This window comes from Pygocentrus nattereri, chromosome 19 (genome assembly GCF_015220715.1).
Source record: "Pygocentrus nattereri isolate fPygNat1 chromosome 19, fPygNat1.pri, whole genome shotgun sequence".
NCBI lineage: Eukaryota > Metazoa > Chordata > Actinopteri > Characiformes > Serrasalmidae > Pygocentrus > Pygocentrus nattereri.
Genome location: NC_051229.1, coordinates 4,150,902 through 4,178,699, shown reverse-complemented (window position 1 = coordinate 4,178,699; position 27,798 = coordinate 4,150,902). Strand labels below are relative to the sequence as shown.

Sequence of the window (27,798 nt, the reverse complement as noted above, 5' to 3'; positions counted from 1 at the left end):
CTCGATTACCTCACTTACACCACCAGACAGACAACAGCTGCCATTAACGTTTGGCATGGTTTTTGGCAAAAAGGATCATTACTAGGGAATAGAAATTGGAATTTCCTCCCTCATTTAAGACTTTCTGAAATGGTTTCTTCTATACACTTGGAGAAATTAAGATGTATATCAATACCAGTTCAATCAAGAAGTATCAAATACATGTGACCCTTTCATTTAACACCTTCAAAGCCGATGACTGAAGTGTGAGAATCCACTTGGTAATTTACCGTCAATGTTTTCTCCTCCAAACTGCCAAGACTGTAATATCTGCTACTATGCTTTACCTTTTTTTTTTTACTTATTGTCTGATTTTGCTTTTTTTGGCATGGGCTGCTGTATATGTACAGTTCCTGAACTTTGACAGGCTTTTTCATTGCTTTATGTTTTGTAATGGGGCCTTTGGTGCGGGGGGTGGGGTTGGTGTTTGGGTGGGGGCTCATACTGTTCTTTTGTCTTATTTCTTGTTTAACAGGCAGTGAATAACAATATTTTATATGCTTCTACTATTCAACCCGTTTCTCCAGGCCGTTCTCAAAGCTGCTGAGCTGCTCTGCACGTCTCAGTGGTGTGAAAGTGGCATGTTTCTCAATAAAACTAGATGCGCTACTGCGTATTTGGTAACCACTAACAAACCACAGAGTGACGCAACATTGCAACATTAAGCGCTCGATTCTGCAGCCGATCATGAACTGCACTGAAGAGCATCTCAACGGGAAATGCAGCCGAGTCTGTTGCCGAGGATCACTGCGAACGAACGGCACGCGGTACAACTGGCTGATATTCATTTAGAAAAAGCACAGAGAGGTTTACATTAAAGCCAGTATGAGAAATCCTGACGTTCTCCATCCACACGGCATTTATTATTTATTTCAGTAATTGATGATACGTCACCAGAACTCATTTCACAGAAGAACAGATAACAGAAGCCGTCAGGGCTACATTCACCCCGTCCTGCTTCACTGAGTGTGCATGTGCGTTACTCACTTATCGTTGCTGGTTCTCTGCAGGGCTCCTCCTCTTAAAGAACATAAACAGCAGTCCTGCAGCGGAAAAGGTCACAAAACACACATGAGACAGAACAGAAAACCCCTCAGAACTACAGGAAGCGGACACCAGGCAGAGCGTTGCTTGTCAGAGGTCTGAAAACAGCTACTGTCTCGAAAAAATGTGTCTCATTCAAAAGAGCATTTTTGGTAGAGCTGCATTAACGTAACATATTAATGACTTATTAGGTTTGGTTCTATACACACGTCGCTAAAAACACACTAATTTGTTTAAATGAAGGTTTATTATCGGTTTAAGTTAAGGTCATAAATATTTACTACATAGTTGTATGCAAAAGTTTGGGCACTCCTGGTCAAATGGTGTCGATGTGAATGTGAAGGTACCCAACCTCTACAGAGAAAACACTTCTGCACAATTTAATGCACAATTACCGTTTATTTATCTTTACAATTGCAGTTTATCTGTGCAAAACGTTCGACATTTTCCTTCCCCAAACATCACACTTAAAGATTGTTCTTAAAAGGTTCTTTAGTCAAGAAAAGGTTCTATTTACAACCGGGAACATTTATCATGCAAAGAACCCTTTGCATGATAAAAGGGCTCATGGAGAATGTGTTTTATATGTTTCTATATACACCATATATACCATGGCCGAGCAGCTGCATCACCAAGCGCGATGCAAAGTGTGGAATGCAGTGGTGTAAAGCACCGCCACTGGACTCTAAAGCAGTGGAGACGTGTTCTCTGGAGTGACCAATCACGCTTCTCCGTCTGGAAATCCGATGGACGAGTCTGGGTTTGGCGGTTGCCAGGAGACGGTACTCGTCTGACTGCATTGTGCCAAGTGTAAAGTTTGGTGGAGGGGGGATCATGGTGTGGGGGTGTTTTTCAGGAGTTGGGCTCGGCCCCTTAGTTCCAGTGAAAGGAACTCTTAAAGCTTCAGCACCAAGAGATTTTGGACAATTTCACACTCCCAACTTTGTGGGAACAGTTTGGGGACGGCCCCTTCCTGTTCCAACATGACTGCACACCAGTGCACAAAGCAGGTCCATAAAGACGTGGATGAGCCAGTTTGGTGTGGAAGAACTTGACTGGCCTGCACAGAGTCCTGACCTCAACCCAGCAGAACACCTTTGGGATGAATTAGAGTGGAGACTGTGAGCCAGACCTTCTCGTCCAACATCAGCGTCTGACCTCACAAATGTGCTTCTGGAAGAACGGTCAGAAATTCCCATAAACACGTTCCTAACCCTTGTGGAAAGCCTTCCCAGAAGAGTTGAAGCTGTTATAGCTGCAAAGGGTGGGCCGACATCATTTTAAACCCTTTGAGTGTTCATGATTTTTCATAGAACCGTTTTCTTTATTAAAGAATCCTTGAAGAACCATCATTTTTAAGAGGGATGTTAAATTCAGCAAAAAAATATAAACCAGCTGAACATACACACACTTATAACATTAAATATTTAGATTACTTTTATGGTGTGATAGATTTGCAGTAATTAAACCTGCATATTTAATGCAAACTAACAAAAAAAGCTCATTTATTAAAACTAACTGTTGAGTGTGTGTGTAATGTGTTGCGGTACGATGCCGCCATCTAATGGTCAGAAAAATCTCTGACTTAGACTGTCAGATAAACAGACAGACAGACAGACAGACAGACAGACAGACAGACAGACAGACAGACAGACAGACAGACAGACAGAGACTTAGACTGCCAGATAGACAGAGATAGATGGAGAGAGACAGACAGACAGATATACATACATAGACAGAGATGGGAAGCTACATAAGCAGACAGACAGACAGACACATACACAGACAGATAAATACAAAGATAGACACATAGAGGTATAGACCGACAGAGACTGTCAGACAGAGAGAGACATACATACATACAGATAGATAGATACCTAGATAAATAAATAGACATAGGCAGGCAGACAGACAGATATGTAGATAGACAGATACAAAGATAGATACATAGATGTATAGACAGACAGACAGACAGACAGACAAATCTGGCCAATTAATGTGCAAAACTGGAATCAGTTCATGTGATGCCTCACTACCGATGGAATATACACAGAAAACATTTAGCAAAAGTTCTCGAATGTCGTAAATTCCCAATGTGTTCAGTATTACAGTTCTCCTGAATCAGCCTATGCAAACGTGCTACAGAGAAAGTGCAAGTATTCAAATATATCTTAAAGCGTTTTATCACATAAAGCGCCGCACATTCATTATAAGTCAAATTATTATAGATTTATTATTACCGCTAAAGACAACGTTGTACAGCCCAATATGAACGACATATTTTGAGCCAACACGCTGTCTGGTGTCACAAGTTTCTTCCTAGTAACAGTGTTTACATTCAGCACATACTTCTCCTGCCGAGGACTTTCGTTTCTCTTACTGTTTACTCGGTTTCTAGCACCGTGGCACAGCTGCCAGGCTGGCATTACCAGCTGACCCAGCCTGTCAGCCTTAAAGCGAGAACGACGGAAAAAAAAAGTTCAGTAATAACAGAGGCGTAAAAGTGCTTCCTATTTTAGCTCATTTCTTGCACTCCCTCGAAAACGAAGCCTCTACGTCTACATAGGAAACTCGTCCGACAACCTAAACATAAATACAGAATAATTACTTGCACCTTTGATGTGATGAAATCAAACCTCACAGTAACAACTATGTCAAGTTCTCACCTGAGTAAAAGCATTAGCCTCACAGCGGGCACACCTCCAACCTTCTAAATCCGTATCTCGAGGCACCCCATAGCAACCTGACAAAAGAGAATAAACGCTTTAGTTCAACGATTCAAAACAACACACATAAGCATCTTTTAACGTCCTAAGCCTGATGTCTAACGCTGTTCAAAGTGGTGGTGATGGGAACCAGATGTCTGACGAGTTTAAAGCTCCCTCACAGAAAGTTATTACATGGAATGGTTGTGAATTCACCGTCTGATGTCGGAGACACTGTTGGCCCAAAATCTATTCCATGGTGAAGAGGTACATGCAGGGCGTAGTTGGACCAAATAGTCCTCAAAGGAAGCTTGTTTCTTCAAACTTTGGAGAAGAGTCTGAATACAAAGGCCGCAGATTTACACCAGTAGTTTGACTACAGCGGTTTGAGGCCAGTGGAGTGCAACAGCGTGAGTGTGGCATGTAAATGAAGTCGTTATATTCATATTTCAACCAGTGGCTGTTCTCCTCATTTATTTACTATTAACTCTGATGTCAACAGTGACTGTTTGTGCTGCTTTTATGTGTCGCCATGCATATTAGCGTATAGGAAGGGAGACCATCACCAACACAAGAATCAGCCACTGTAATGGTTTCCATGGATTTTTTTCAGCAGGAATATGTTCAAAATGTTTTGCCTATAAAGCTTAAGATTATGCTCAGTTTAAGCTGCTTAAAGTAAAGCGGTATTCCTGCACATGTAATGTAAGCGTACACATAAAGCTTTACAGGCAAAACATTTTACATTTACATTTACGGCATTTGGCTGACGCTCTTATCCAGAGCGACTTACAGTTTGATCATTTTACACAGGTAGGTGAAGGTGGTGTTGGGATTCTTGCCCAAGGACTCTTATTGGTATAGTGTAGGGGGCTTGTCCAAGCAGGAGATTGAACCCCAGTCTACAGTGTAGTAGGTGAAGGTGGTGTTGGGAGTCTTGCCCAAGGACTCTTATTGGTATAGTGTAGGGGGCTTTTCCAAGCAGGAGATTGAACCCCAGTCTACAGTGTAGTAGGTGAAGGTGGTGTTGGGAGTCTTGCCCAAGGACTCTTATTGGTATAGTGTAGGGGGCTTTTCCAAGCAGGAGATTGAACCCCAGTCTACAGTGTAGTAGATGAAGGTGGTGTTGGGAGTCTTGCCCAAGGACTCTTATTGGTATAGTGTAGGGGGCTTGTCCAAGCAGGAGATTGAACCCCAGTCTACAGTGTAGTAGGTGATGGTGGTGTTAGGAGTCTTGCCCAAGGAGTCTTATTGGTATAGTGTAGGGGGCTTGTCCAGGCAAGGGAGTGAACCCCAGTCTACAGTGTAGAAGGTAGAGGTGTTAACCACTACACCAACCACGATTTTGAACATGTCATTGCTGAAAAAAAATCTATGGAAACCATTACATGTTTCTTTTGGTTTCTGACGGTATCATAGCATGTTTCGGCTTATGGTTTAACTGGCTACCAGTGGCTAATAAGGGTAAGGGCAGCCCTACCACTGAGGAAAAACGTAAGTTAACTGAGCTGTATGTCTACATAACCCCTTAGCTTTCCCAGGCCATACAAGCTGTGGTCTGTGTAATATTTACCCTGTGAGTCTCTCTACGTGTTCAAACCAAAACTCGTTTTAGCCTAATGCTTAAAATATAAATGTTAACCCGATGCAAATTTTTGGGAGAACCCACAAAAAAACGACTGAAATGATGATTTGCCTAAAACCGACTAAGTGGCTGAATGCCACTGACTCGAACCTGCTGAAGTGAAACTGCTGTGGTGAAACTGTGGCTCTGCGGACAGAAATTATTGACATTTTCTGCTGTTTTCCATCATCAACTCACTCACATATAAAACTCAGAAGACTCGTGTGGGTTCTCTGGTGGTTCTGGATAGTAAATAAAGTGTCTATATCTGTTGTCATGGCGACGCCTGGTTCCCATCACCACCACTGTAAAGCGATCTGAACCATTTCACACCAAACCTCTCCAAATCTCTGTTTACATCTCACACACTGAACTGTGCTGAAAAGAAAATGAGAAAATGGGTTGAATTCTCCTTTAGATAGGTGAAGTAGCTCCAGCACTCACTGGTGTGGACGCGCACGCTGCACATGGAGCAGCTGACCAGCTGACTGGTGCCATCCGGCTCCAGGTGAGGAGTGGACAGCTGTCCTTCTGAGCTGCCGGTGAAGCACATCTCTGGTATTAACGGCTTTGTCTTGAGTTTTTCCTCACTGGTAGGGCTGCCCTGGGTCAAACTGTTCAGCTCATTCTGCAAAGACAAACAGAGATGACCATCACCATGAAACTCGTCTGTGAGAAGCTGCAATAAGTATTTGACAATCAATAATTTAGCAGTACAGAAACATTGCTTTGCCTGACTCATCAAACTCAACGTACCTGCCCTGTTTACAAAGACTGAATATCGACCAAAAGAAAGCATTGGCTAATTAGTGCCTACTTGGCAAACAGTGCTTGGACCCCGAAATTGCCACTTGTGGATATATTTCACTCTACGTTATTATTAACCCCTTATTCTCCAGGGCATATTTTACATTTTCCATCTGAATTTACATGCCCAAATCTTAAGGCAAATTATTCAGTAAGTGCATGAAATAAATGTAAACTGTTGGTGTTCTTTGTAAAAGCTCCCCTCAAATGAACAGAAAATGTGTTTTACGATCATAAACATATTGCCATATGCTTACAATTTACTGCTGAAAGCCAAAAATCTTAAACGCTCTTTGTATTTTTTAATAAAAATTATTTTAATACTACATAGCACTGAAGAGATGCCATCTGAGTCCAGCTTCTAGCTCAAATATGTGGAAAAATGGGTCAATTTTGAGGAGAAAAACAAATTGTGAGTTATTACAAAGCTGTAAAATTACATTACTCATCTACTTGACTGGAAAAAAGATAGTTAGAGCCCTCATATGACACCCACCTTTTAAATGTAGCTTATGAAATATGAATGAATGAAGTAAAAAAATATGATAAAGTGCATTTGGGAAACACTGATGGTTCCAATGAGTTTACTTGTGCAAAAGACCACTAACATGACTGTTTCTTCATCATCTGAGGAGGACAGAGGTGAATTAATACTGCTGTACCTGTTCATACGCATGGAAGAGGCTGCAGACTGCACAGTACGGGGGCCGAAGACCCATGCGGCGATTGTAATCCCTCTCAACCTTGAAGCTACGCGATCCGTCTTGCCAAAGAGGGGCCAGCATTCGGGCCCAGGGCTCCGTCTCCTGAGAGTCCACCTCCACTTCAGTCAGCTCAGTCAGTTCAGGATGCTCCTGCAGCTCTGCATAATCACACAGGTTACTGAGGGATGAAAACAGTCACCGCACAACAGCACAGAAGTGAACGGAGGTGAAAGCTAACCTTCATCACTGGAACTGTCTTTGAGCAGCGGAGACAAAGGGGGGACCTTGCTGATGGGCTGCAGCTTCCTCTTCATGCCCTTGTTCTCTTTCTTTGCTTCGCTTTCCTGATGAAAACAATAAGAAATGAAACAAATCAAAAGCAAGTCAGCAAAAAATGGCATGCGTTGTGCCACAGTCAGGCCATTACAGCATGTTAATGTGTCTGGATTTGTGCACTGCCAAGTAAAATCAGTGACATGCAGTCAATAATCCAATCATCCTCAGCTTTCTGCAGTCGTCTGATTATTCCAGTGGTCGTGTAAACAGCTCACTCTGATTTCTTAGATCAGAGTAAGACTAAGAAATCTGATAAAGAGGCTGGATGGTAGCTCAGTAATCAGATTTCTCAGTGCGGTGAACTCTCACTCTGATTTCTTCTGGATTTCTCAGTCTGAGCAGGAGCGAAAACAGACCAAACACATGCTTGACGAAATGATGGATTTAAATATTCTTCATCTTCTATTTTCAGGTAAAGTGGAGCGAGTTTTACGTTACGGTTACGCCACCCGTCCTTCTAACTTTGCTGGTTGCAAAGCAGAAGTCTGATTACCGTGTGGCTCATGTAGACCTGGACTTTCAGTAACTGATTACTCAAGTACATTTAAAAGTGTTGATCGGATTACTGCCCAAACCTGATTTCTGCAGTTATCAGATTATTAAGCGCATGTAAACACACTCACTGTTTCGTTAGGTTTCATATCAAAGCGTGATGATAAAATTTAAATATTTAGGTAAACGTACTTTAAGCGACAGAAGCAAACAGTTTTAGCCTTATAAAGTAATAAAAAGCTCAACAAGTGTCGCATTTTCAACCGAGACATGTTTGGTGCCTAAAGTTTCATTTCATTTTAAATCTTCATGAGTTCTGCAGCGGAGCCACAATACAAGCTGAAGCAGCTGCAGTAAGCATGATGTTATCAGTACCCGTGAATCAAAACGAACCTGCCTCAAATTACACTGATGCCTGAATTTTGGACAAAAGTATGGACTAAATTCAGGAGCCTATAAATAATTTTAGGCATGGCGACCCCTGGTTCCCATCACCACCACTGTAAGAGTCTGTGAGAGTCACTACAATCATCCACTTCACACCAAACCACTTCACACCAAACCACTCTGAATGACACTGAATTATGCAAAAATAATAATAATAATAATAATAATAATAATAATAATAATAATAATAATAATAATAACAACAACAACAATTAATAAATAAATAAACTGAATTCCAGAATTCCCAAAATTCCCCTTAATAGGTAGGTTCTCAGTCTTTGTGCACAAACAATAAATAAATAAATAAATAAATAAATAAATAAAACCACAAACCCATTATTTTACTGGTTATGGTTTTATTGGTTGAGTATATGACTTATTTTTAAGCTTTGCTCATCTCGGTTTTGTTTTTGATTATGATAACGGCTGGTTTTAAAGACGTTTGACCCCAGGAAGACTCTGCGGAAGCTGATGGGGATCCGCATAAAGAATAAAGAATAGCTCACTGGTAGCATCAGTATGAAACACGTGAAAGGCCAGGTTGGAAATTTGCTTTCATCTATACGGACTTTCAAGTTTTGTAAATCATTACTTAAACTTGAACTTCTCTCATCTCAGATCCAGGCAGAACTTCTGTCCTGTTATGGATTACTTAATAACCCCACGTGGTTTGAGGCAAGCACACCTCATTTGTCTGTTATGGCCGTAAGCCTCCACTACTTGTCAGCTGCATTTACCTTGTAGCTCAGGCCTGTCAAACTGGGGACCTTCCAGGCCAAAGTGCTGCAGAGATCAGCGTTCACCCTCATCTAACACTCTGAATTCACTTCATGAAGGCCTTGCTAATCAGCTGATGAGCTGAATCAGGTGTGTTTAATGAGGCCGTGAGCTGAAGTTGGCAGCGTTCTGGCCCGTAAGGACTGGAGCTTGACGAGCTGTAGCTCCAGTGTGAAACTAAAGCAGCAAACTTCAGACACCAAACATGTCCTGTCTGTTGAACTATATTGAGCTGAACAGAAAAGGTGTGTAAATTTTTATTGCTTTAAGCTTCATTTGGGCTGCTAACCTCTTCCGTGTCCGATGCTGGTGTCTCTACAATGGGCTTCAGGTCTGGTTTGGCGTCCGGCTCCAGGTCAAACTTCAAACTGTCCTCTGTGATCGGAGCTTGAGGCTTACAGATGGTCGTCCTCGCTGCGTAACTGTGGACCTGCAAAGCATCTGATGGACTTAAAGTCCTATGGAAGAGTAAACTGGCCACACCTGGTTTGGAGGAGGTCCAGGGCAGGGCGGACAGGCAGTGTGGGGCTGCCGGCACCGTCGCTATGGAGAGGTGGTTTTTCCTGAGAGGCTGCAGACAGACTGAGGAGAGGGTTGAGGTTACAGAGGTGTCGTCGTCTTTAACGCAGCTTGCGCTCTGGGCACGCTCTCCGAGCGCGAGGCACCGGCTGCTGTCTGGCATCTTCACAGATGGCTGCTCAGTGGAGTCTGAAATGGAAAGGAATGCATTTAGATGCATCTGAATCACAATCTGAACGACTACTGGTTGAGCACACGTGGATATTACAAGCCTTTGTCTAGCTGAAACGAGTGCTCGAGTAACAGGACAACAGCGGTGCATGCTATAAAGAAAATACTACACCTGCAACCGCGATACGCCTTGGAATACGTTAAAATGCACTGGTGAATCAATAGTGTAGATCGGTTAATCTTTAGTATGACATAATTACAGATTGTCCTTCATGATACTATAATGCAGGCCAGTATACTGGGCCACTACCAACCTTCAGTACTGCAAACACCAATATTACGATAACGATTATATCATACAACGCAAGATGCAAACAGTGAGTACATTATACTGCCAACGCGCATCACTAAATACATACCCACCACATGTAAGATAAATCTACAGCCCATATGTCAAACACAAGGCCCGCGGGCCAGATTAGGCCCGCAACACAATCCAATCTGGCCCGCGAAGGTATTTTAATTTACTATTAATACGAGTTTCACAGTGCACTGCACTACAGTCCCCAGCATGCACTGCTACATAATGTGTGCTCCGACTCTCTTACCCCAACAACAATCTATGGGACAGTGGTTCCACCTCAATTCTGCACAATTCTACACAGTTCCACCAAACTCACGGCAGTTCAGCCAATATAAACACTTAACTTCAAGCCAGGAGCTCAGAGCCCAAGCATTAATGAACTTGAGCAAAGAAAGGACACCAGGGATCCACCCACACACACACACACACACACACACACACACACACACACACACATTAACGTAATATTTCAAGGTCTACTAAAGTGCCTATAGTTTACCGTCGACGTTTTCGCGTATTTTGAACAAACAATAGTCAGTTCGGTTCTCTGGACCACGGATTGTTGAGATTTATGTGGCCATTTCAGGAGCTGAGTAAGACACCCCTGATCTACAGGATACTTACAATGATATACATTAGTTCAGACTGGACATTGGAAGTGATTAACAGATGTTAATCTGTTACATAAGCCCAGTGGACCATTTATGGCTGCGTGCAGAAGGCGAAAGGTGGTGTGAGGGAAAAGAAGAAAGAAAACACGGCACATGCTGAAGCTAAATAACCTCCACAAAACTTTAAATACACTGTTCTGGCTTTCTAGCCCATGTCGTGGAAATCATTTTTCGCTTCAGTTACCACTTCGACCAAGTTAACAGCTGAATTATGGGACCACAGCCATATTTTTCATGTACATCCCGATATGTAAACATTTATAAAACGTACAAATAAGAACGACATCAAGCTGGAATAGAAATACATCACTTTTAAGGCTGTAGGGTTACAAACTGATGTAATATGAACAGCAAAAGTTTTTGTCCAAACAATCTGCTATATGCGTTTGAAGTATCAGTCAAATCTTAAGATCTGTCGCACTGATAACTTTAAGCAATGATGTGCTGATACCAATATGATCCCATAACCACTGTGCATCCCAAATATTCTTGTCAACACTGGCCCATATTTATCAAGGTTGTCAGAGGAAGAACGTTGATCTGGGATCAAACTTTGCCTTGTGAACAGACGAGACCTGATATCAGATCAGCGTTCTTGCTCTGACGCATGGACCCGTGTTTAAATCATGGCCTCAGCCAAGTGATGGACAGTAAGGCCAGTTTAAGCCACATCAACTTACCTGAGTCTTCTCTGCAGCACTCTTCTCTGGGTGACAGTCGACCCTTCTTGCCGTAGCTGGCCTCTTCATCTGGAGGAAGGACGTCCTCTGGAACTTCTAAGCACACGCGATGCCTCTTCGTACCGATCCTCTGTTTGGCCACACTGATCCAAAACAACATAGATCAAAGTTTTAACAGAGTAACTAAAGAAGCAAATGAATACCGACGAGCACAGAAGAATCAATAAACTTATACATTTAAATAAAAACAGTTCGTTTTCAACCTTTTCTTCTGTCCTTCGCTGCTGTGGACCCCCGTGCTCGGCTCCTGCCGGCCGAAGTCTCCTCCCTTTCCACCCATAAACTCGGCCGCCTCGGGAGTGGGCTTGGAGTGGTCAATGGGCACATTGTCCTTTCCCGCCAGCCACAGCTCGTAGCGCTCAGGCTGGTACTTCCTCACAAACACGTCCATGGAGATCTTCACCATGTCTTTCCGACACGAACACTGCAACCAGGCGTTTATACAACAAACTCAGCGGAAAAGAATTAGATCAAAGGCAGAGAATTAGGCCTATTGATTATATCAGTTATCAGTTACTTTGACGACTGGGTAATAAAAACAATAAAAACTGAGCCAACTAAACAACAGCATGTAATGCATGTAAATAAGTTCTTGTGACATCACAGAAAATTGAATTTAAAACGGGCTGTTTTTGCAACGTGATCTCGTTTGATGGACTGATCGGACTGGAGAGTGAATAACACGCCTTGAAACTGTGTAATATGATATTTGCACACTACATCAAACACTTTTTAAGGGAAAAAAGTGAGAGAAATTTGTTTTTTAAATGCTATGAGTCCTTTAAAAATTTAAAACTAATAATAATACTCTCCACTATTTTCTAACCACTGAAACCCTCTATTTTACAATTCATACGGTGATTAAAATTATAATAGCATGTCTTTAGAGCCTTAATGTGACTAAAGCCCAGCAGCGAGGAGCTGAACTTTCCCCTCCTCTGCTGTCCCTGCAGACGGGCAGGGTCGCCCACAGAGCGGCGCTAGTAGCTGTTAATGAAGTGATGCTCTGTTAATTTGAGGGTCTCATTTCAGAGGGAAGATCTCAACCACTACCCTGTAACTCGGGTCCATGGGGCAAGGAGACACTTCAAAACAAGGTATGGGGTAGAAATCAGTGGGATTCGGTCTTGGTCTGTTTGAATCCGCTTGTCACGGTCACTGAAGCAGTAACTGCATATTGACAGTTGGTCTCCTATAGAGTTACAGTTCTATTGGTCCGCTTGACCTGGAGGCTCCCAAACCGTTTAAACAAGAGTTTAAAGGGTTTGCTTGTTTTGTGTTTTTTGTTTTTGGCCTTTGCTGCTCGTTGTAAAGTGTTTTTGGGTTTGTGAACGATGTTTTATTATTATTATTATTATTATTATTATTGATCAACAGCTCAGACTGAGCCACAGCCTGTTAGATGGACTGGTAGGCAAGCTCGGTGTTCATGAATAGCCTATGTTTCGTCTTCAGATGACCAAAGATATTGAACAGCTTCACCCCACAGTGGCACATTGGTTTTGGTGCATTAGCATCCCAAGTGTCAGTGAATCTGTATTTATTTATTTATTTATTTAACTTGTGTTTTTAGTCCCAATAAAAAAAATTGTAAACTGCCTTAATTTTAACTGTTTACTTCAAGCAGTCAACTGACAGCAGCCAGTAGCATCCCTTCAAACGGCATAATTACATTTAGGGATCATACGCCTTCAAAGAGGGGGGCCATTATTTATTATCACCCCCCTAATTCTTCAGTGATATGAAGCTGAATTCGGATATTCTCCAGATTCTCGTTCGAATTTTCCCATTCCACCTTAAATGGAGCAGCAGTAACATTCTGGCGCCTCAGGCGTCGCTACTGCTGGCCTATTTAAGGTGGAACGGGATATTTAGCTTATTTTTTATTTGAGGGTCCCGTTTCGTATGGAAGATTTCAACCACTACCCGTTGTGACTCCATTCCGAGGGGCAAGGTGACACTCGAAAAACAAGGAGGAGGGGTAAAAATAAGAAATGGGACTGGGCCTTGGAGTGTGCCTCACCCACAATCCCATTATACTTCACCCCACCCCTCTATCTCAAAAAGAATCAGGACACCCTACCCCTAGACGTGAATGTGCAAAGTGGTGGGGTGAAATGGGTCAGACTGGGCCAGACTGGGCCAGACTGGGTCAAACAGACAGGCTCTCACCAGAATGGCTTGCTTTCCGTAGTCTATCCATCGCTGAGTGGCGAAGTTGGTAGATTCAGCACAGTTAAAGCCGTGATTAAAGCCAGCATGGTAGCCGTACGGAAACGTAATCATAAACTCTCCGGCCTCCTGGGTGATCTGAAACACAAGCGGGCGACATCACGACATGCTGTGGATCATGTGGTGCCAAAAGGTGCGAACAGGGTTCAAACGGGCTGAAAACGGATGAAACCCGTGTACGGCGTACCTTTTCAAACGGGATGCCGTACTTCTTCAGGATGGACGGAGATATGAGAGTCATCTTGTGCCTCAGAAAAGCTTCACAGTTCTGAGAACTTCCAGGAAAGAATCCTGCATCAGAAATGGGTAAAATGTCAAAAAGGGGGCAATTTTAAATGATTTCTGTATGAGAGAGGCTACACGTTTCTCTGAGGTTACCTTTGGCAAGACGCTCCAACCTCTTCCCATGCTCTGGAGGCACGCAATACCTGGCAGATCATTAAAGAATAAGTTATCATTTCATCATGAATCTTTGGCATTCTGCTCTATAAGTGATTAACTGCATGATTAGCTCCTAATAAACCTCCGACCGAAGCTCTTAATACAGAGTGAAACAAAACACCTTCACTCAGGGACATCACTGCAGCTATATCAAAACAGCGTAACACTAAAATGTTTACTTTTCTTTTCATCTTGGCAGCTGTTCTTTACACTGTGAGATATTTTAAAATAAAAATAACTATTTTTTAACAATTAAAAAAAAAAAAAAAATGGTTCAATAATTTTTTAATAATAAAAAAAAATAAAAAATATATTTTTATCAGACGACTATTCAGACTGAAGTGTTTACATGAACTGATCTATTAGATTCTTAACGGACTATCAGGCTTCAGTGTTTACATACTGCACCACACTTATTTCAAAAAGGGAGAAAATGAGGTTTTCTATAATATGGGCCCTTTAACAGCAACAACATGAGATTTACCAGGACTTCGGTTCTCCAAAGTGAAGGTAATTAATGCTGTAGAGGTCCATGTCCTCTGTGTGCCAGGCGAACGTGGTCTTCCACATGCCGAAATAAAGGTAGGGCGTGTTCACTCCCTCTATAGTGATGCCGCTGTCGTGCTCCACCGTGTCCAGGATGGTGTGCAAGCGGCCGACGTTCCATTCGTCGACATCCTGCGGGGAGAACGACAAAAAAGGTACATCCCAGAAAGTTATTACTTAAGATTTTAAACATCATTCATGGTGAAGGGACACACACGGGGCGTTTTGAGGCCAAAATAATCAAAGAAAATGTTTTTTTTTTCAGATTTATCACTATTTTACCATCATTGACTTCCATTTAAAGTAAAGCAGGCCATCTGCCCTTTAACATTGTGTAACGAAGGATTCATAAATCCTTCTTCGCATTTTAAAAATGCTTTTAAAGGGGAAATCCATTGTTTTTTTCAAAGTTTTGTTGCTTAAATAAAAGGTCCCCACTCTTTCAGAGTGGTTTGGTGTGAAGTGCTCTGTTCTAGAGAAACTTACCAAGTGGTGGTGATAGGAACCAGACGTCCACCTCTAAAAGCTCCCTCACAGAAAGCTCCTACATGAAGTGGTTATGAATGACGTCTGAGACAGTTTCAAGACACTTTTACAGAGAGATTTTGGCCTAAAATGTATTCTTGGTGGAGGGAGACGTGAAGGGCATTGTGAGGCAAAAGAGCCCAAAAAGAAAGCTTATTATTTTTTTATTATTATTACTTAATTATTATTTAAGACATACCGTACCATCATCAACACTCCATATAAATCCGGAAGACTCGTGTGGGTTCTCTGGTGGTTCTGGATAGTGAATAAAGTGTCTATATCTGTGTTGTAGTCATGATGACGTCTGGTTCCCATCACCACCACTGTAAAGACGTCCGAACCGTTTCACACCAAACCCTCTGAATCACTAACATCTCGCACGCTGAATTATGTAGGAAATTTGAAAAACTGGTGGAATTCCCGTTTCAGAGGTCACTTACAGGATCATAAAGTGTGCCGTTCACATCTGCTCCATAGATGGGAGGATTGAAGGTCACATTTTTCCAGTATTTCCTTTCCAGCTCTTCAAAGTCATCGTACCGAGGGCTGCAGAACCTACGGCAGGGAGAGAACATGTGCTTATAGCTCAGTCACACGGTTACCACCACAGAGCGACGCCTCCTGGACGAGGAGGAGACTCACTTATCACTGTTCGCCGTTTTGCGGAACTCCTTCACGGTCATGGCCTTTTTCTGGATGTTGTACTGGGTGAACAGACCTGACTGGCCGGTCACAACCTGCTGAATGGGCGCCGGGATCAACAGGTCATCGATGTCATCGTACGAACGCCTGGGCTTCCACTCTTTCGGAGGGATGATCTGTGGATGGAAGAAATGAACAACGAAACGAAAGGGGTCTAAATATCTGCCCGTGTTCGATTACAAAGCTGCTCATTCAGAATTATTATGAAACCCAGTGAACTGCTTGTACAGTAGTAAAATAAACAATAAAATAACTATGGATTTCAATATTTAATAATATGTAAATGCTTGAGAATTGATATTATAATCAAAAATGACTACATGCTTTAATTGATAACGAATTCCAGGGGTGGAAAATACTGCAACTGCAAAATCAGCGAACAAGAAATTTCCGATGTTATTCGATAAAACATTCACTTTATACAGTCGTGTGCAAAAATCTGGTCAAATTTCCAAGTTTTGTTGACTGTCTAAGAGAAATTAAGTGAACACGTCCTCCATAGAGACCATCAGTTCACATCTTTATACAGTTACTGTTCATTCACTGAATTTAACACACTGAGAAATCAGAAATCCTATAGACGTCCTTCGCCTTTTTCTTTTTAAAATGTCCTTTCAGGGGGTCAAAAGGGCAAATATATAATCCTCTGGCTTCAGTCCAGTTCTTCTTATAATAATAATAATAATAATAATAAAAAACAACAACAACTTCAAACTTATAGCAGACAAATTAATATTAATGAATATTTTAATATATATTAATACATAAATTACAAGTATAAACTTGCAATTTTCTAAAATCAAGAAAGTTTGTTTTAAATTTGATTAAAGACGAGAAAGATGACCAGTACAGACGAGAAAGATGACCAGTACAGACGAGAAAGATGACCAGTACAGACGAGAAAGATGACCAGTAAAGATGAGAAAGATGACCAGAACAGACGAGAAAGATGACCAGTAAAGATGAGAAAGATGACCAGTACAGACGAGAAAGATGACCAGTAAAGATGAGAAAGACGACCAGTAAAGATGAGAAAGATGACCAGTAAAGATGAGAAAGATGACCAGTACAGACGAGAAAGATGACCAGTACAGATGAGAAAGATGACCAGTAAAGATGAGAAAGACGACCAGTAAAGATGAGAAAGATGACCAGTAAAGATGAGAAAGATGACCAGTAAAGATGAGAAAGATGACCAGTACAGACGAGAAAGACGACCTCACTTATTTTCACTTTAACAGTCAGTAAAACATAATTTGACCAGGGGTGTTAAAACTTTTACACGCGACCGTTTATTCTTGAGCAAGCCTCTTTTTGTCTCCACACTTCCACTTTTAATGTACAAATTCCACCAATTTGTCACTCTTAGAAAAATAATAATTTGTCTATGTTTTCTGCCGCAGATCAGGGAGTCAAAAGGACTCGAACCGTCGAGAATCAATGCAGCTGAACCGCCACCTTTACTCTCACAGCTGCAGCGGTCACTCTGATTATGAACTCCACTGACCTTAGCCAGCCCAGCTCTGTGAGCACCCTGAGACTCTATATAGGCCATGTATCTGCTGAAGTTCTTGAACTCCTCCATAGTAGGGCGGAACGTCATGATCCCCTTGGAGCCGGAACTCTGCGTATCGGACGCCATCCTGCCCGACTGGTCCTTCACAAAACAACATTTATTTACATAATAAATCTGCAAACTGACTGGAGAGAAAAAACAAATCAATCAAAATAACAGTCAAACACGATGACGAGCCTAAAACTCTTCAGCCAAGTCACGTTTCCTCTTCCCACTCGTTTTGGTCTCGTTTTGTTATTGTTAGTACGTCAGACTTCACGCGGGACTTCTGTTAATCCCTGTTTCCTCCGTGCCACAAGCGCTTCCGCACTTGCTGGGCCACCACTGTAAATAAGAAACGGTTCTTAAAGGGCCACTCCAGCCTAAAAGGGAACGTGTAATTGGAAATACGTCATGTTGAATGGTCTTCCGATCAGCCTCGTCTGTTCGGCGGAACTCACGGTTTCACTTCCTCTTTACGTTCACGTCCTTCGGCGTGCTCTCACTACAGCACTCGGCACGAACGTGCACCTGCGTCACACGACTACTGGTGATAAAGGAATTCTAGCTGCTGGCGCAGATAAACACAGACAACGATGGAACAGGCAAAAACGTAATAGCACCATGAAATTTATAAGATACCCTCAAAAACTTTGAGCACGCATGCTTTTCACTCACTGAGCTGCACTGAATACATTTAAACAGGACTAAAGATGCTCTCTTTGTGATGAAGCACGCAGTGGGTCAGTGTTTAAGCGCTGATGAGATCCAGGATAACCTTATATATATATTTTTTTTTTTTTTTTTTTCTTTTAAGGGGTACACATTGTGTCAGTGCATCAATTAGTGTACGAATTGTGTTTTCTATTACATTATAATACCATTCAACTGCAGCATATCCTGTCACTTGAGATATTATATGTCTTTGGACTGTGGGAGGAAACCGGAGAACCCGGAGGAAACCCACGCAGAAACACAAAGGACCCTGGCCGCCCAGGCGGGGAATCGAACCCAGGCCCTTCTTGCTGTGAGGTGACAGCACTACCCACCACATCACCGTGTCATGCATACATTAAAAAAATTTAAAAAAAAGCATATTGTGATCTAATTTCTCATGATAGCCATAAATACGGTCATACTGTCTGACTTCCTAGCAGTAGCTATCAGGTTTCCGTCTGCATTGGCCAGCTTAAAAAAATTAAAAAACAACAAATCAAAACAAACATTTTCCGCCCTCAAGTATCCACCATAAAGTCACAGTCTCCCAAAAGATCCTGCCACTTTCCAGATAAATCACCAGAAGGTGTTTCCCTGGTCTTTAAACTGGTAAATCCTGCTCCTCAGACTCGGCGAGCGGCATGTTTACAACAGACGGAGAGATGGTTTCATTTGTTATTTTGGTTAGAGCGGCTCTTCAATGCCTGTCTATGAAGTTATATGACAAAAATCCAAGCATGTCAACAAACAAAGAAATAAAAACTCTAATTTGCCAAACTAGTTTTACTTTTCCAGTCTACACGGATAAATGGACCTAAGCCCATTTCACTATGATGATAAGATGATATGAGTACAGCAACAAAACTTAACACAGCAGTGTACATCACCAAAGTAGCGCGATGAGGTTGAGCACATAAATTCACATGTGAATACGTCTGTTCAACTTCAGGGACAACAGGCTCAGGGGCTGCTTGTATATTTCACTGTGCTTTTATTTATATTCTCCCATAAAATAACAGCCTATTACTGTTCATCACGTTCAGCGTACGGTATAGACAACATATGCCCCGCCTACTGTCGTAGACACGCCCCTTTATGCAGATTTTCCAGTGATGTGGATGGTAAGTAGGCAGGTTTACTGGTCAGACTGGCCCTTTAATGCCTTGACTGGTTAAATTCAGGTCCATTCAGGAGTTTCTACACGACAGAAAGAGAAACCTCCTAATTCAGAATATCTGCTTTTTCGCGTTACACGTATATTATCTGGACATCTTAAGCACATTTCAATATTATTAGCCATAATGCAAGTATTACAGCATAACACAACACTGCGATATACGTCTATCAAAGAAGTGTGACGTGGCTGAGGGGCACAGACTCGCACCATAAACCAAATTATATGTAAAAGTTTATGGTAAAACTTGTTCATGTGCTGCTAATCACGCATATAAGCAATATATCCTTCTTCCCATGACGCCGCCACCTCGACTACTGTGCTAATATTAATATTCGCTCACAAAATAGCAAAATATTAATGTAAATAACGCTCTGCGCACGGTATAAACAACATATGCCCCGCCCACTGCCGCAGGCCAGCCCCTTTATGCAGATTCTCCAGTGCTGATTGGTTAACACCAGCGTCTCTTTAAAAGTAGCACGGCTAGGCTAACTAGCTCGGCCTTCCTCATCGGACAACTCGGAAAATATCGCACAAAAGAAGCAGAATTAAAGCCATTCTGACTCTCAGCGACACTCGCACTAATTTACCGGCACGAAAACGAGCGGAGGCGCCGAGCGGAGAGCGCTCGGCTTCAACTCGAGGCTAACGCCCGCTAGCCTCTCGGCCCGACAGGCGCCTAGCTAACGTTAGCGGAGGCCGTCCCTAAAACGGGCTGAAACTGCGCGGTTAAGCGGCAGCGCGGACGCCGAGCAGGGATATAAAGAGAAAGCAGAGCGTACGCACCGATAATCCCGAGTAATCCGCGGAGTTTGGGCCGCAGTGTCGGCGGAGACGCTCCGAGTCAACACAGACTGATTAGCCCTGAACCTCCATCAGCGCGCATGCGCACTCAGCCCGCTTTACCAACGGAAACGAAGCAGCGCGCATGCGCGTCGACGGGCAAATAAAAATATTATTTATTTTATCGTTTGTATTACTGTAAGCATTATTATTGTTGTTGTTGTTGTTGTTGTTTGTAGTAATCAAAATATTATGATTGTACTGAAAGACACAAAATAATAGTTTAAATCTGCAATTAATAAAATAATAATTTGAATAATAATTTGCATATGCACATCCGGACAGTTCTGACATTCAAATGTTTAAAAAACAGTAAAAATGTGTTTAAAATACTTTTTTGCTGCCTTGAGTATAAACGACAGACAGTACAGCCTGCTGGGTTAACTTTGGTTCTCAACGTGTTATATATTTAAATTTAGATAGACAGACAGACAGACAGACAGACAGACAGATAGACAGATAGATAGATAGATAGATAGACAAGCCGACAGACAGACAGACAGACAGACAGATAGATAGATAGATAGATAGATAGATAGATAGACAAGCCGACAGACAGACAGACAGATAGATAGATAGATAGATAGATAGATAGATAGATAGATAGATAGATAGATAGATAGATAGATAGAGATAGATAGACAAGCCGATAGATAGATAGATAGATAGATAGATAGATAGATAGATAGATAGATAGATAGATAGACAAGCCGATAGATAGATAGATAGATAGATAGATAGATAGATAGATAGATAGATAGATAGATGCCTATATAACAGGAAGACTAAATCTAGAGATCCTGTCTACAGGCAGATAAACAAACAGAAAAACACAACAGTCTGTAATCAGATCTATAACCTGAGATGAAGACGCAGTGCAGTAAGGACTGGACGAGGAGGCGCAGGTAACGGCGTATAATGACCACCGAATGAATAAATACGTGCAGAAATTGGAACCAAAATAAAGTGTCCAGATGTGCAAGATGCACAATAAGTTGTGCAGAAAGTAGTTTTGGCTTTAGAGGCTTTCGTTTAGATCATTTGGTCTGTGTCACATTCAAATGTGGGACAGATGTGTTTAAGGGAAAAGATCACAGTCTGCGTTTCTTTAATCATGTTTAACGCTTGTTCTGAAGAGATTCAGCAGCTATTTCTATGCATCTGGAAGCACAGGTGTGGGAATAAAACAGCTGTTTAGGCCAAAGATGTGCTAAATTGTATCCGCCCCTCACATTTATCTCATCAGTGCTTATTTAGGCTCCATAGATGAGCTGCACCAAGTGACAGACAGGGGGCGCCATTTTGTCTTTGCGACCTGAGGCCCACATTTAAAAATATATAATATAATTGATTAATTTCTACACGCAAAACATTCAGCTCCCGCGTACACAGCCTTAGTGGTTATGTATCATTAGCATGGCATGTAGATGTTCACACTGATGTAACACACACACACACACACACGCACGCATACACACACGCACGCATACACACACGCACGCATACGCACGCATACACACGCACACACACACACACACACACACACACACACACACACACACACACACCTACACACAGACACACACACGCATACACACACACACACCTACGCATACAGACTGTACGACACTATGATATCAAGACTCCTAGGGGTCTGTATCTGTGACAATACACACTCAGCTGCCACTTTATTAGGTGCTAGTAAAAGGTTGGACCCCCTTTTGCCTTCAGAACTGCCTTAATTCTTCGTGACACACTTTCAACAAGGTGTTGGAAACGTTCCTCAGAGATTCTGGTTGGTTATTTGAGTTCCTGCTGCCTTTCTATCATCTGGAACCAGTCTGCCCGTTCTCCTCTGACCTCTCACATCAACAAGGCATTTTCGTCCACACAACTGACCGCTCACTGGATATTTCCTCTTTTTCGGACCGTTCTCTGTGAACCCTAGAGATGGTTGTGTGTGAAAATCCCAGCAGATCAGCAGTTTCTGAAATACTCAGACCAGCCCGTCTGGCACCAACAACCACGCCACGTTCAAAGTCCCTTAAATCCCCTTTCTTCCCCGTTCTGATGCTCGGTCTGCACTTCAGCAGGTTGTCTTGACCACCTCTACACGCCTAAATGCAGTGAGCTGCGGCCGTGTGATTGGCTGATCAGCTATTAGTGTTAACAAGCAACTGTACCTAATAAAGTGGCCGGTGAGTGTGTATTATCAGTATTAAAGGCTCTGTAACAAAACCAGCCTGTTTAACTGTAAGGAGTAAAGAGAAGCTGGAAAACAGTCATGAAGAATAAATAATGTAGAACATTTAACAACAAAATCAAAGTTTATGAAGGAAATGGTTCTCTTTAGAACTATGCATTTTACATAAAACCATTATTAAAGGGTTCTTTACATGGTGAAATGGTTCTTCAGAGTGGTGGAGAATGTGTTGAATATGGTTCTATATAGCACCAAAAAGCACCCTACAACTGTTACAATGTCAAAGTCGTACACAATTGCAGAACCCTTTTTGGTGCTACATAGAACCACTTAACTTTTTCTTAAAAGAACCTTACACATGTTCTCCAATAATCTGAAGAATGAATTTATCCTTAAATGGTTCTTTGGATGGTGAAAAGGTTCTTCAGATTAATGGAGAATGTGTTGTGCCTGTATACCACCAAAAAGGTAGGTTCTGCTATTCTACACAAGCTTGACATCATAATTGCACCAGAACAGTTTTTTTGTGCTACATAGAACCATTTACAAAAAAGTCCCTCAGAGATGTCATTTATTAGTGTTAAGAACGTTCCAAAATCACTTTGTCAGCTCCTTCAGGTCTGAATACTTACCGAAGGAGCATATGTGGTTCCTGCGTTCCAGCTTCAGCTCTTGAGGAACAGGCCTTTACAGAAGGAGGTAGAGATGGACTGTGTGTATGTGGTTCCTCTGTTCCAGCTTCAGCTCTTGAGGAACAGGCCTTTACAGAAGGAGGTAGAGATGGACTGTGTGTATGTGGTTCCTCTGTTCCAGCTTCAGCTCTTGAGGAACAGGCCTTTATATAAGGAGGTAGAGATGGACTATGTGTATGTGGTTCCTGCGTTCCAGCTTCAGCTCTTGAGGAACAGACCTTTACAGAAGGAGGTAGAGATGGATTGTATGAGGTTCCTGCGTTCCAGCTTCAGCTCTTGAGGAACAGGCCTTTACAGAAGGAGGTAGCGATGGACTGCGTGTATGTGGTTCCTGCATTCCAGCTTCAGCTCTTGAGGAACAGACCTTTACAGAAGAAGGTAGAGATGGACTGCGTGTATCTGGTTCCTGCGTTCCAGCTTCAGCTCTTGAGGAACAGACCTTTACAGAAGGAGGTAGAGATGGATTGTATGAGGTTCCTGCGTTCCAGCTTCAGCTCTTGAGGAACAGACCTTTACAGAAGGAGGTAGAGATGGACTGCGTGTATCTGGTTCCTGCGTTCCAGCTTCAGCTCTTGAGGAACAGACCTTTACAGAAGGAGGTAGAGATGGACTGCGTGTATGTGGTTCCTGCGTTCCAGCTTCAGCTCTTGAGGAACAGACCTTTACAGAAGGAGGTAGAGATGGATTGTATGAGGTTCCTGCGTTCCAGCTTCAGCTCTTGAGGAACAGGCCTTTACAGAAGGAGGTAGAGATGGACTGTGTGTATGTGGTTCCTGCGTTCCAGCTTCAGCTCTTGAGGAACAGGCCTTTACAGAAGGAGGTAGAGATGGACTGTGTGTATGTGGTTCCTCTGTTCCAGCTTCAGCTCTTGAGGAACAGACCTTTACAGAAGAAGGTAGAGATGGACTGCGTGTATCTGGTTCCTGCGTTCCAGCTTCAGCTCTTGAGGAACAGACCTTTACAGAAGGAGGTAGAGATGGATTGTATGAGGTTCCTGCGTTCCAGCTTCAGCTCTTGAGGAACAGACCTTTACATAAGGAGGTAGAGATGGACTGCGTGTATCTGGTTCCTGCGTTCCAGCTTCAGCTCTTGAGGAACAGACCTTTACAGAAGGAGGTAGAGATGGATTGTATGAGGTTCCTGCGTTCCAGCTTCAGCTCTTGAGGAACAGACCTTTACAGAAGGAGGTAGAGATGGACTGCGTGTATCTGGTTCCTGCGTTCCAGCTTCAGCTCTTGAGGAACAGACCTTTACAGAAGGAGGTAGAGATGGATTGTATGAGGTTCCTGCGTTCCAGCTTCAGCTCTTGAGGAACAGGCCTTTACAGAAGGAGGTAGCGATGGACTGCGTGTATGTGGTTCCTGCGTTCCAGCTTCAGCTCTTGAGGAACAGACCTTTACAGAAGGAGGTAGAGATGGATTGTATGAGGTTCCTGCGTTCCAGCTTCAGCTCTTGAGGAACAGACCTTTACAGAAGGAGGTAGAGATGGACTGCGTGTATCTGGTTCCTGCGTTCCAGCTTCAGCTCTTGAGGAACAGACCTTTACAGAAGAAGGTAGAGATGGACTGCGTGTATCTGGTTCCTGCGTTCCAGCTTCAGCTCTTGAGGAACAGACCTTTACAGAAGGAGGTAGAGATGGACTGCGTGTATCTGGTTCCTGCGTTCCAGCTTCAGCTCTTGAGGAACAGACCTTTACAGAAGGAGGTAGAGATGGATTGTATGAGGTTCCTGCGTTCCAGCTTCAGCTCTTGAGGAACAGGCCTTTACAGAAGAAGGTAGAGATGGACTGCGTGTATGTGGTTCCTGCGTTCCAGCTTCAGCTCTTGAGGAACAGACCTTTACAGAAGGAGGTAGAGATGGACTGCGTGTATCTGGTTCCTGCGTTCCAGCTTCAGCTCTTGAGGAACAGACCTTTACAGAAGGAGGTAGAGATGGATTGTATGAGGTTCCTGCGTTCCAGCTTCAGCTCTTGAGGAACAGACCTTCACAGAAGGAGGTAGAGATGGACTGCGTGTATGTGGTTCCTGCGTTCCAGCTTCAGCTCTTGAGGAACAGACCTTTACAGAAGGAGGTAGAGATGGACTGCGTGTATGTGAAGTTGAAGCTGGATTGCAGGAACCACATACGCACTACAGTAACTGTCCTTGTACTTGAGCAGGGATTTTCAGTTCTCTCTACACCTCTGAATGCGAGACAGCACAGGCGCCGGGTTAGCAGGTGTAATATTTCAAGAATAGCTGCAACACATAAAGGGAACACAAGAGAAGTGAAGGGACCAGACCAGAGGTGGATTTGTTGATGCTCACAAAACATCCAACCGAAACGTTTAGAGTTTAAACAAAAGAAGAAAGAAAGCAGAGCCCAGCCTAACTACTGAAACTAACACACACAAGTACAAATGGGGCACCCGCCCGCTAACCTGGTGCTGTACACTCAGAACTACGTGATGCAAAGGTACAAGGTGCCTCAACCTTCCCTGCTGGACTCCTCAGGTTGGTGTAGGGTCGGATGCATAGAACAATAAGCTATGTGACGTGCACTGTTAGAGACAGCAGATCAGAAACGTTCCACAAGGAATGACAAAGAAAATGGCACACAACAAACACAAGGCAGTGGTGGCAGCAGCGAGGGAGCCAGAGGCACACACAGCATCAGCCCCGCTTCCAGTGTGAGAGCTGGACACATCTTGGGAGTGACTGCAGGTTATATAGCCCGTTACTCCTCCCATGAAGGTCAGGTGGACTATCAACCTGCAGGAACAAAGGCAGGCGCTCACACACACACACACACACACACACACAAACAGAAAACATACCCAGCACCCACACAGTGCCAGGCCTGCACGTAATGCCCCCCCAACACACACATATACACACACAGACACACACACACACACACACACACAAACAGAAAACATACCCAGCACCCACACAGTGCCAGGCCTGCACGTAATGCCCCCCCAACACACACATATACACACACAGACACACACACACACACACACACACACACACACACACAAACAGAAAACATACCCAGCACCCACACAGTGCCAGGCCTGCACGTAATGCCCCCCCAACACACACATACACACACACACACACACACACACACACACACACACACACACATCATCTAGGCTGCTTCTTCTTCTGGGTCGTGGAGATATAAGCAGAGCCTTTTTATAGTTATTTTGTGAAAGTGTTAAATTTCAAGGGGTAAGAAAAATATCTAAATCCATAAGAGATCATTTTATCCACACAATTTACATTTTGGAATATATCAAAACATTAATGTTTACAATCTTCCTCTGGGTTAAAGCTTTACTGCATTATGTTGCCATATGGCAACGCTCATCTACAATATAAAAACCTTTTTTAATTCTTTTGAAATACTGAAGTCTTTATGTTTAAATCGTTTACTTTTTCTCATCTCATGTCCTTTTCTGAAGCACTCGCAATGAACAATTTGTGGGAGCAAACTAACTCAGTTTTGACACTATAGGTTTCATATAAAATGATAGAAGTATGACTGTTGCCATATGGCAACGGCATGGGAGAATGTAACTACAATCTGCCGCATATGTGATGGGCTGTAAATCAACACAATGCCAACAGACACACTGGATACGGCTGTTTCCACACAGTGGCTAAATAATGTAACTTGATTTTCTTCTTGGTGATTTTATCGATATTCCTTTCTGTATTATTCAAAATGTATGCATAAACGGTCATGAATAATGTGCTTGTGCATTGCTTAGCACGCATGAAAGTGACCAATGTCCAATACTTACACTGTGAGCACTGCAGACTGCAGGAGAATGTACAGGTGGATCACATTAAGCTCACAGTCTTGCAGTCTCAATAGACAAACACGGCAGTAGAGGGTCGCACTGAAGAGCTCAGTGACGTTTAACATGGTGCTGTCATAGGATGCCACCTCTGCCACAAGTCAGTCTGTGAAATGTCCGTCCTGCTAGAGCTGCCCTAGACAACTGTAAGTGCTATCATAGTTAAATGGAAGCGTCTAAGAGCAACAACAGCTCAGCCACGAGGCGGTAGACCACGCAAACTCACAGAGTGCTGAAGCACAGAGCCTCTGTTGAATCGCGTAACGAGTAACGAGTTTCAAATTGCCTCTGGAAACAACATCAGCAAAGGAACTTCATGAAATGTGTGAGATCCCAAGCCCAATGCGCAATGCCAAGCGTCGTCTGGAGTGGTGTAAAGCGCAGCCACTGGACTCTGGAGCAGTGGAAACGTATTCTGTGGAGTGAGGATTCAGCTTCTCTATCTGTCAGTCTGATGGACGAGTCTGGGTTTGGCGAATGTCAGGAGAACGTTACCTGCGTGACTGCACTGGGCCAGCTGTAATGTTTGGTGGAGGAGGAATGATGGTATGGGGGTGTTAAAGAACCATCATTTTTAAGAGTATATGACTACATTCATACATACATTTTCTACCTTTTCTTTTTCCCCTACTGAGCCTTTAAGACTGACATATGTAAATGAGCTCTGTTCTGATTGGCTGGCTTGTATTGTGCCTCATTGAAAAAGCAATCTGAACCATTTTCCCCAAAGTTCTATATAGAACTATCTACAGTACATTCTCTGTCAATCTGAAGAGCCATTCCATAATGCAAAGAACCCTTTAACCATGTAAAAGGTTCTGCAAGCTTGTATACAGTACACTCTTTAAAAGGTTGGCTCTTTAAGGGTTCTT

The 27,798-nt window shown here is 42.9% G+C and overlaps 1 protein-coding gene across 4 annotated transcripts in view; it reads right to left on the bottom strand.

Annotated features, from left to right (window-relative positions):
• kdm4ab (lysine (K)-specific demethylase 4A, genome duplicate b) overlaps nt 1-20,244 on the bottom strand; it is a 129,863-nt gene extending 109,619 nt beyond the window's left edge. For all 4 annotated transcript variants that reach the window (XM_037530929.1, XM_037530927.1, XM_037530928.1 and 1 more), the window contains exons 1-16: nt 20,125-20,244; nt 17,397-17,546; nt 15,830-16,005; nt 15,628-15,742; nt 14,598-14,791; nt 14,051-14,100; nt 13,860-13,963; nt 13,613-13,750; nt 11,644-11,864; nt 11,381-11,523; nt 9,265-9,683; nt 7,162-7,267; nt 6,882-7,081; nt 5,857-6,040; nt 3,750-3,826; nt 1,027-1,082 (exon numbers count right to left, since the gene is read on the bottom strand). In XM_037530929.1, coding sequence (XP_037386826.1) covers nt 1,027-1,082; nt 3,750-3,826; nt 5,857-6,040; nt 6,882-7,081; nt 7,162-7,267; nt 9,265-9,683; nt 11,381-11,523; nt 11,644-11,864; nt 13,613-13,750; nt 13,860-13,963; nt 14,051-14,100; nt 14,598-14,791; nt 15,628-15,742; nt 15,830-16,005; nt 17,397-17,531 — 2,318 coding nt within the window. In that variant the 5' untranslated portion in view covers nt 17,532-17,546; nt 20,125-20,244. The remainder of the gene's footprint in view (nt 1-1,026; nt 1,083-3,749; nt 3,827-5,856; nt 6,041-6,881; nt 7,082-7,161; nt 7,268-9,264; nt 9,684-11,380; nt 11,524-11,643; nt 11,865-13,612; nt 13,751-13,859; nt 13,964-14,050; nt 14,101-14,597; nt 14,792-15,627; nt 15,743-15,829; nt 16,006-17,396; nt 17,547-20,124) is intronic.
• Nucleotides 20,245-27,798: the final 7,554 nt, after the last annotated feature.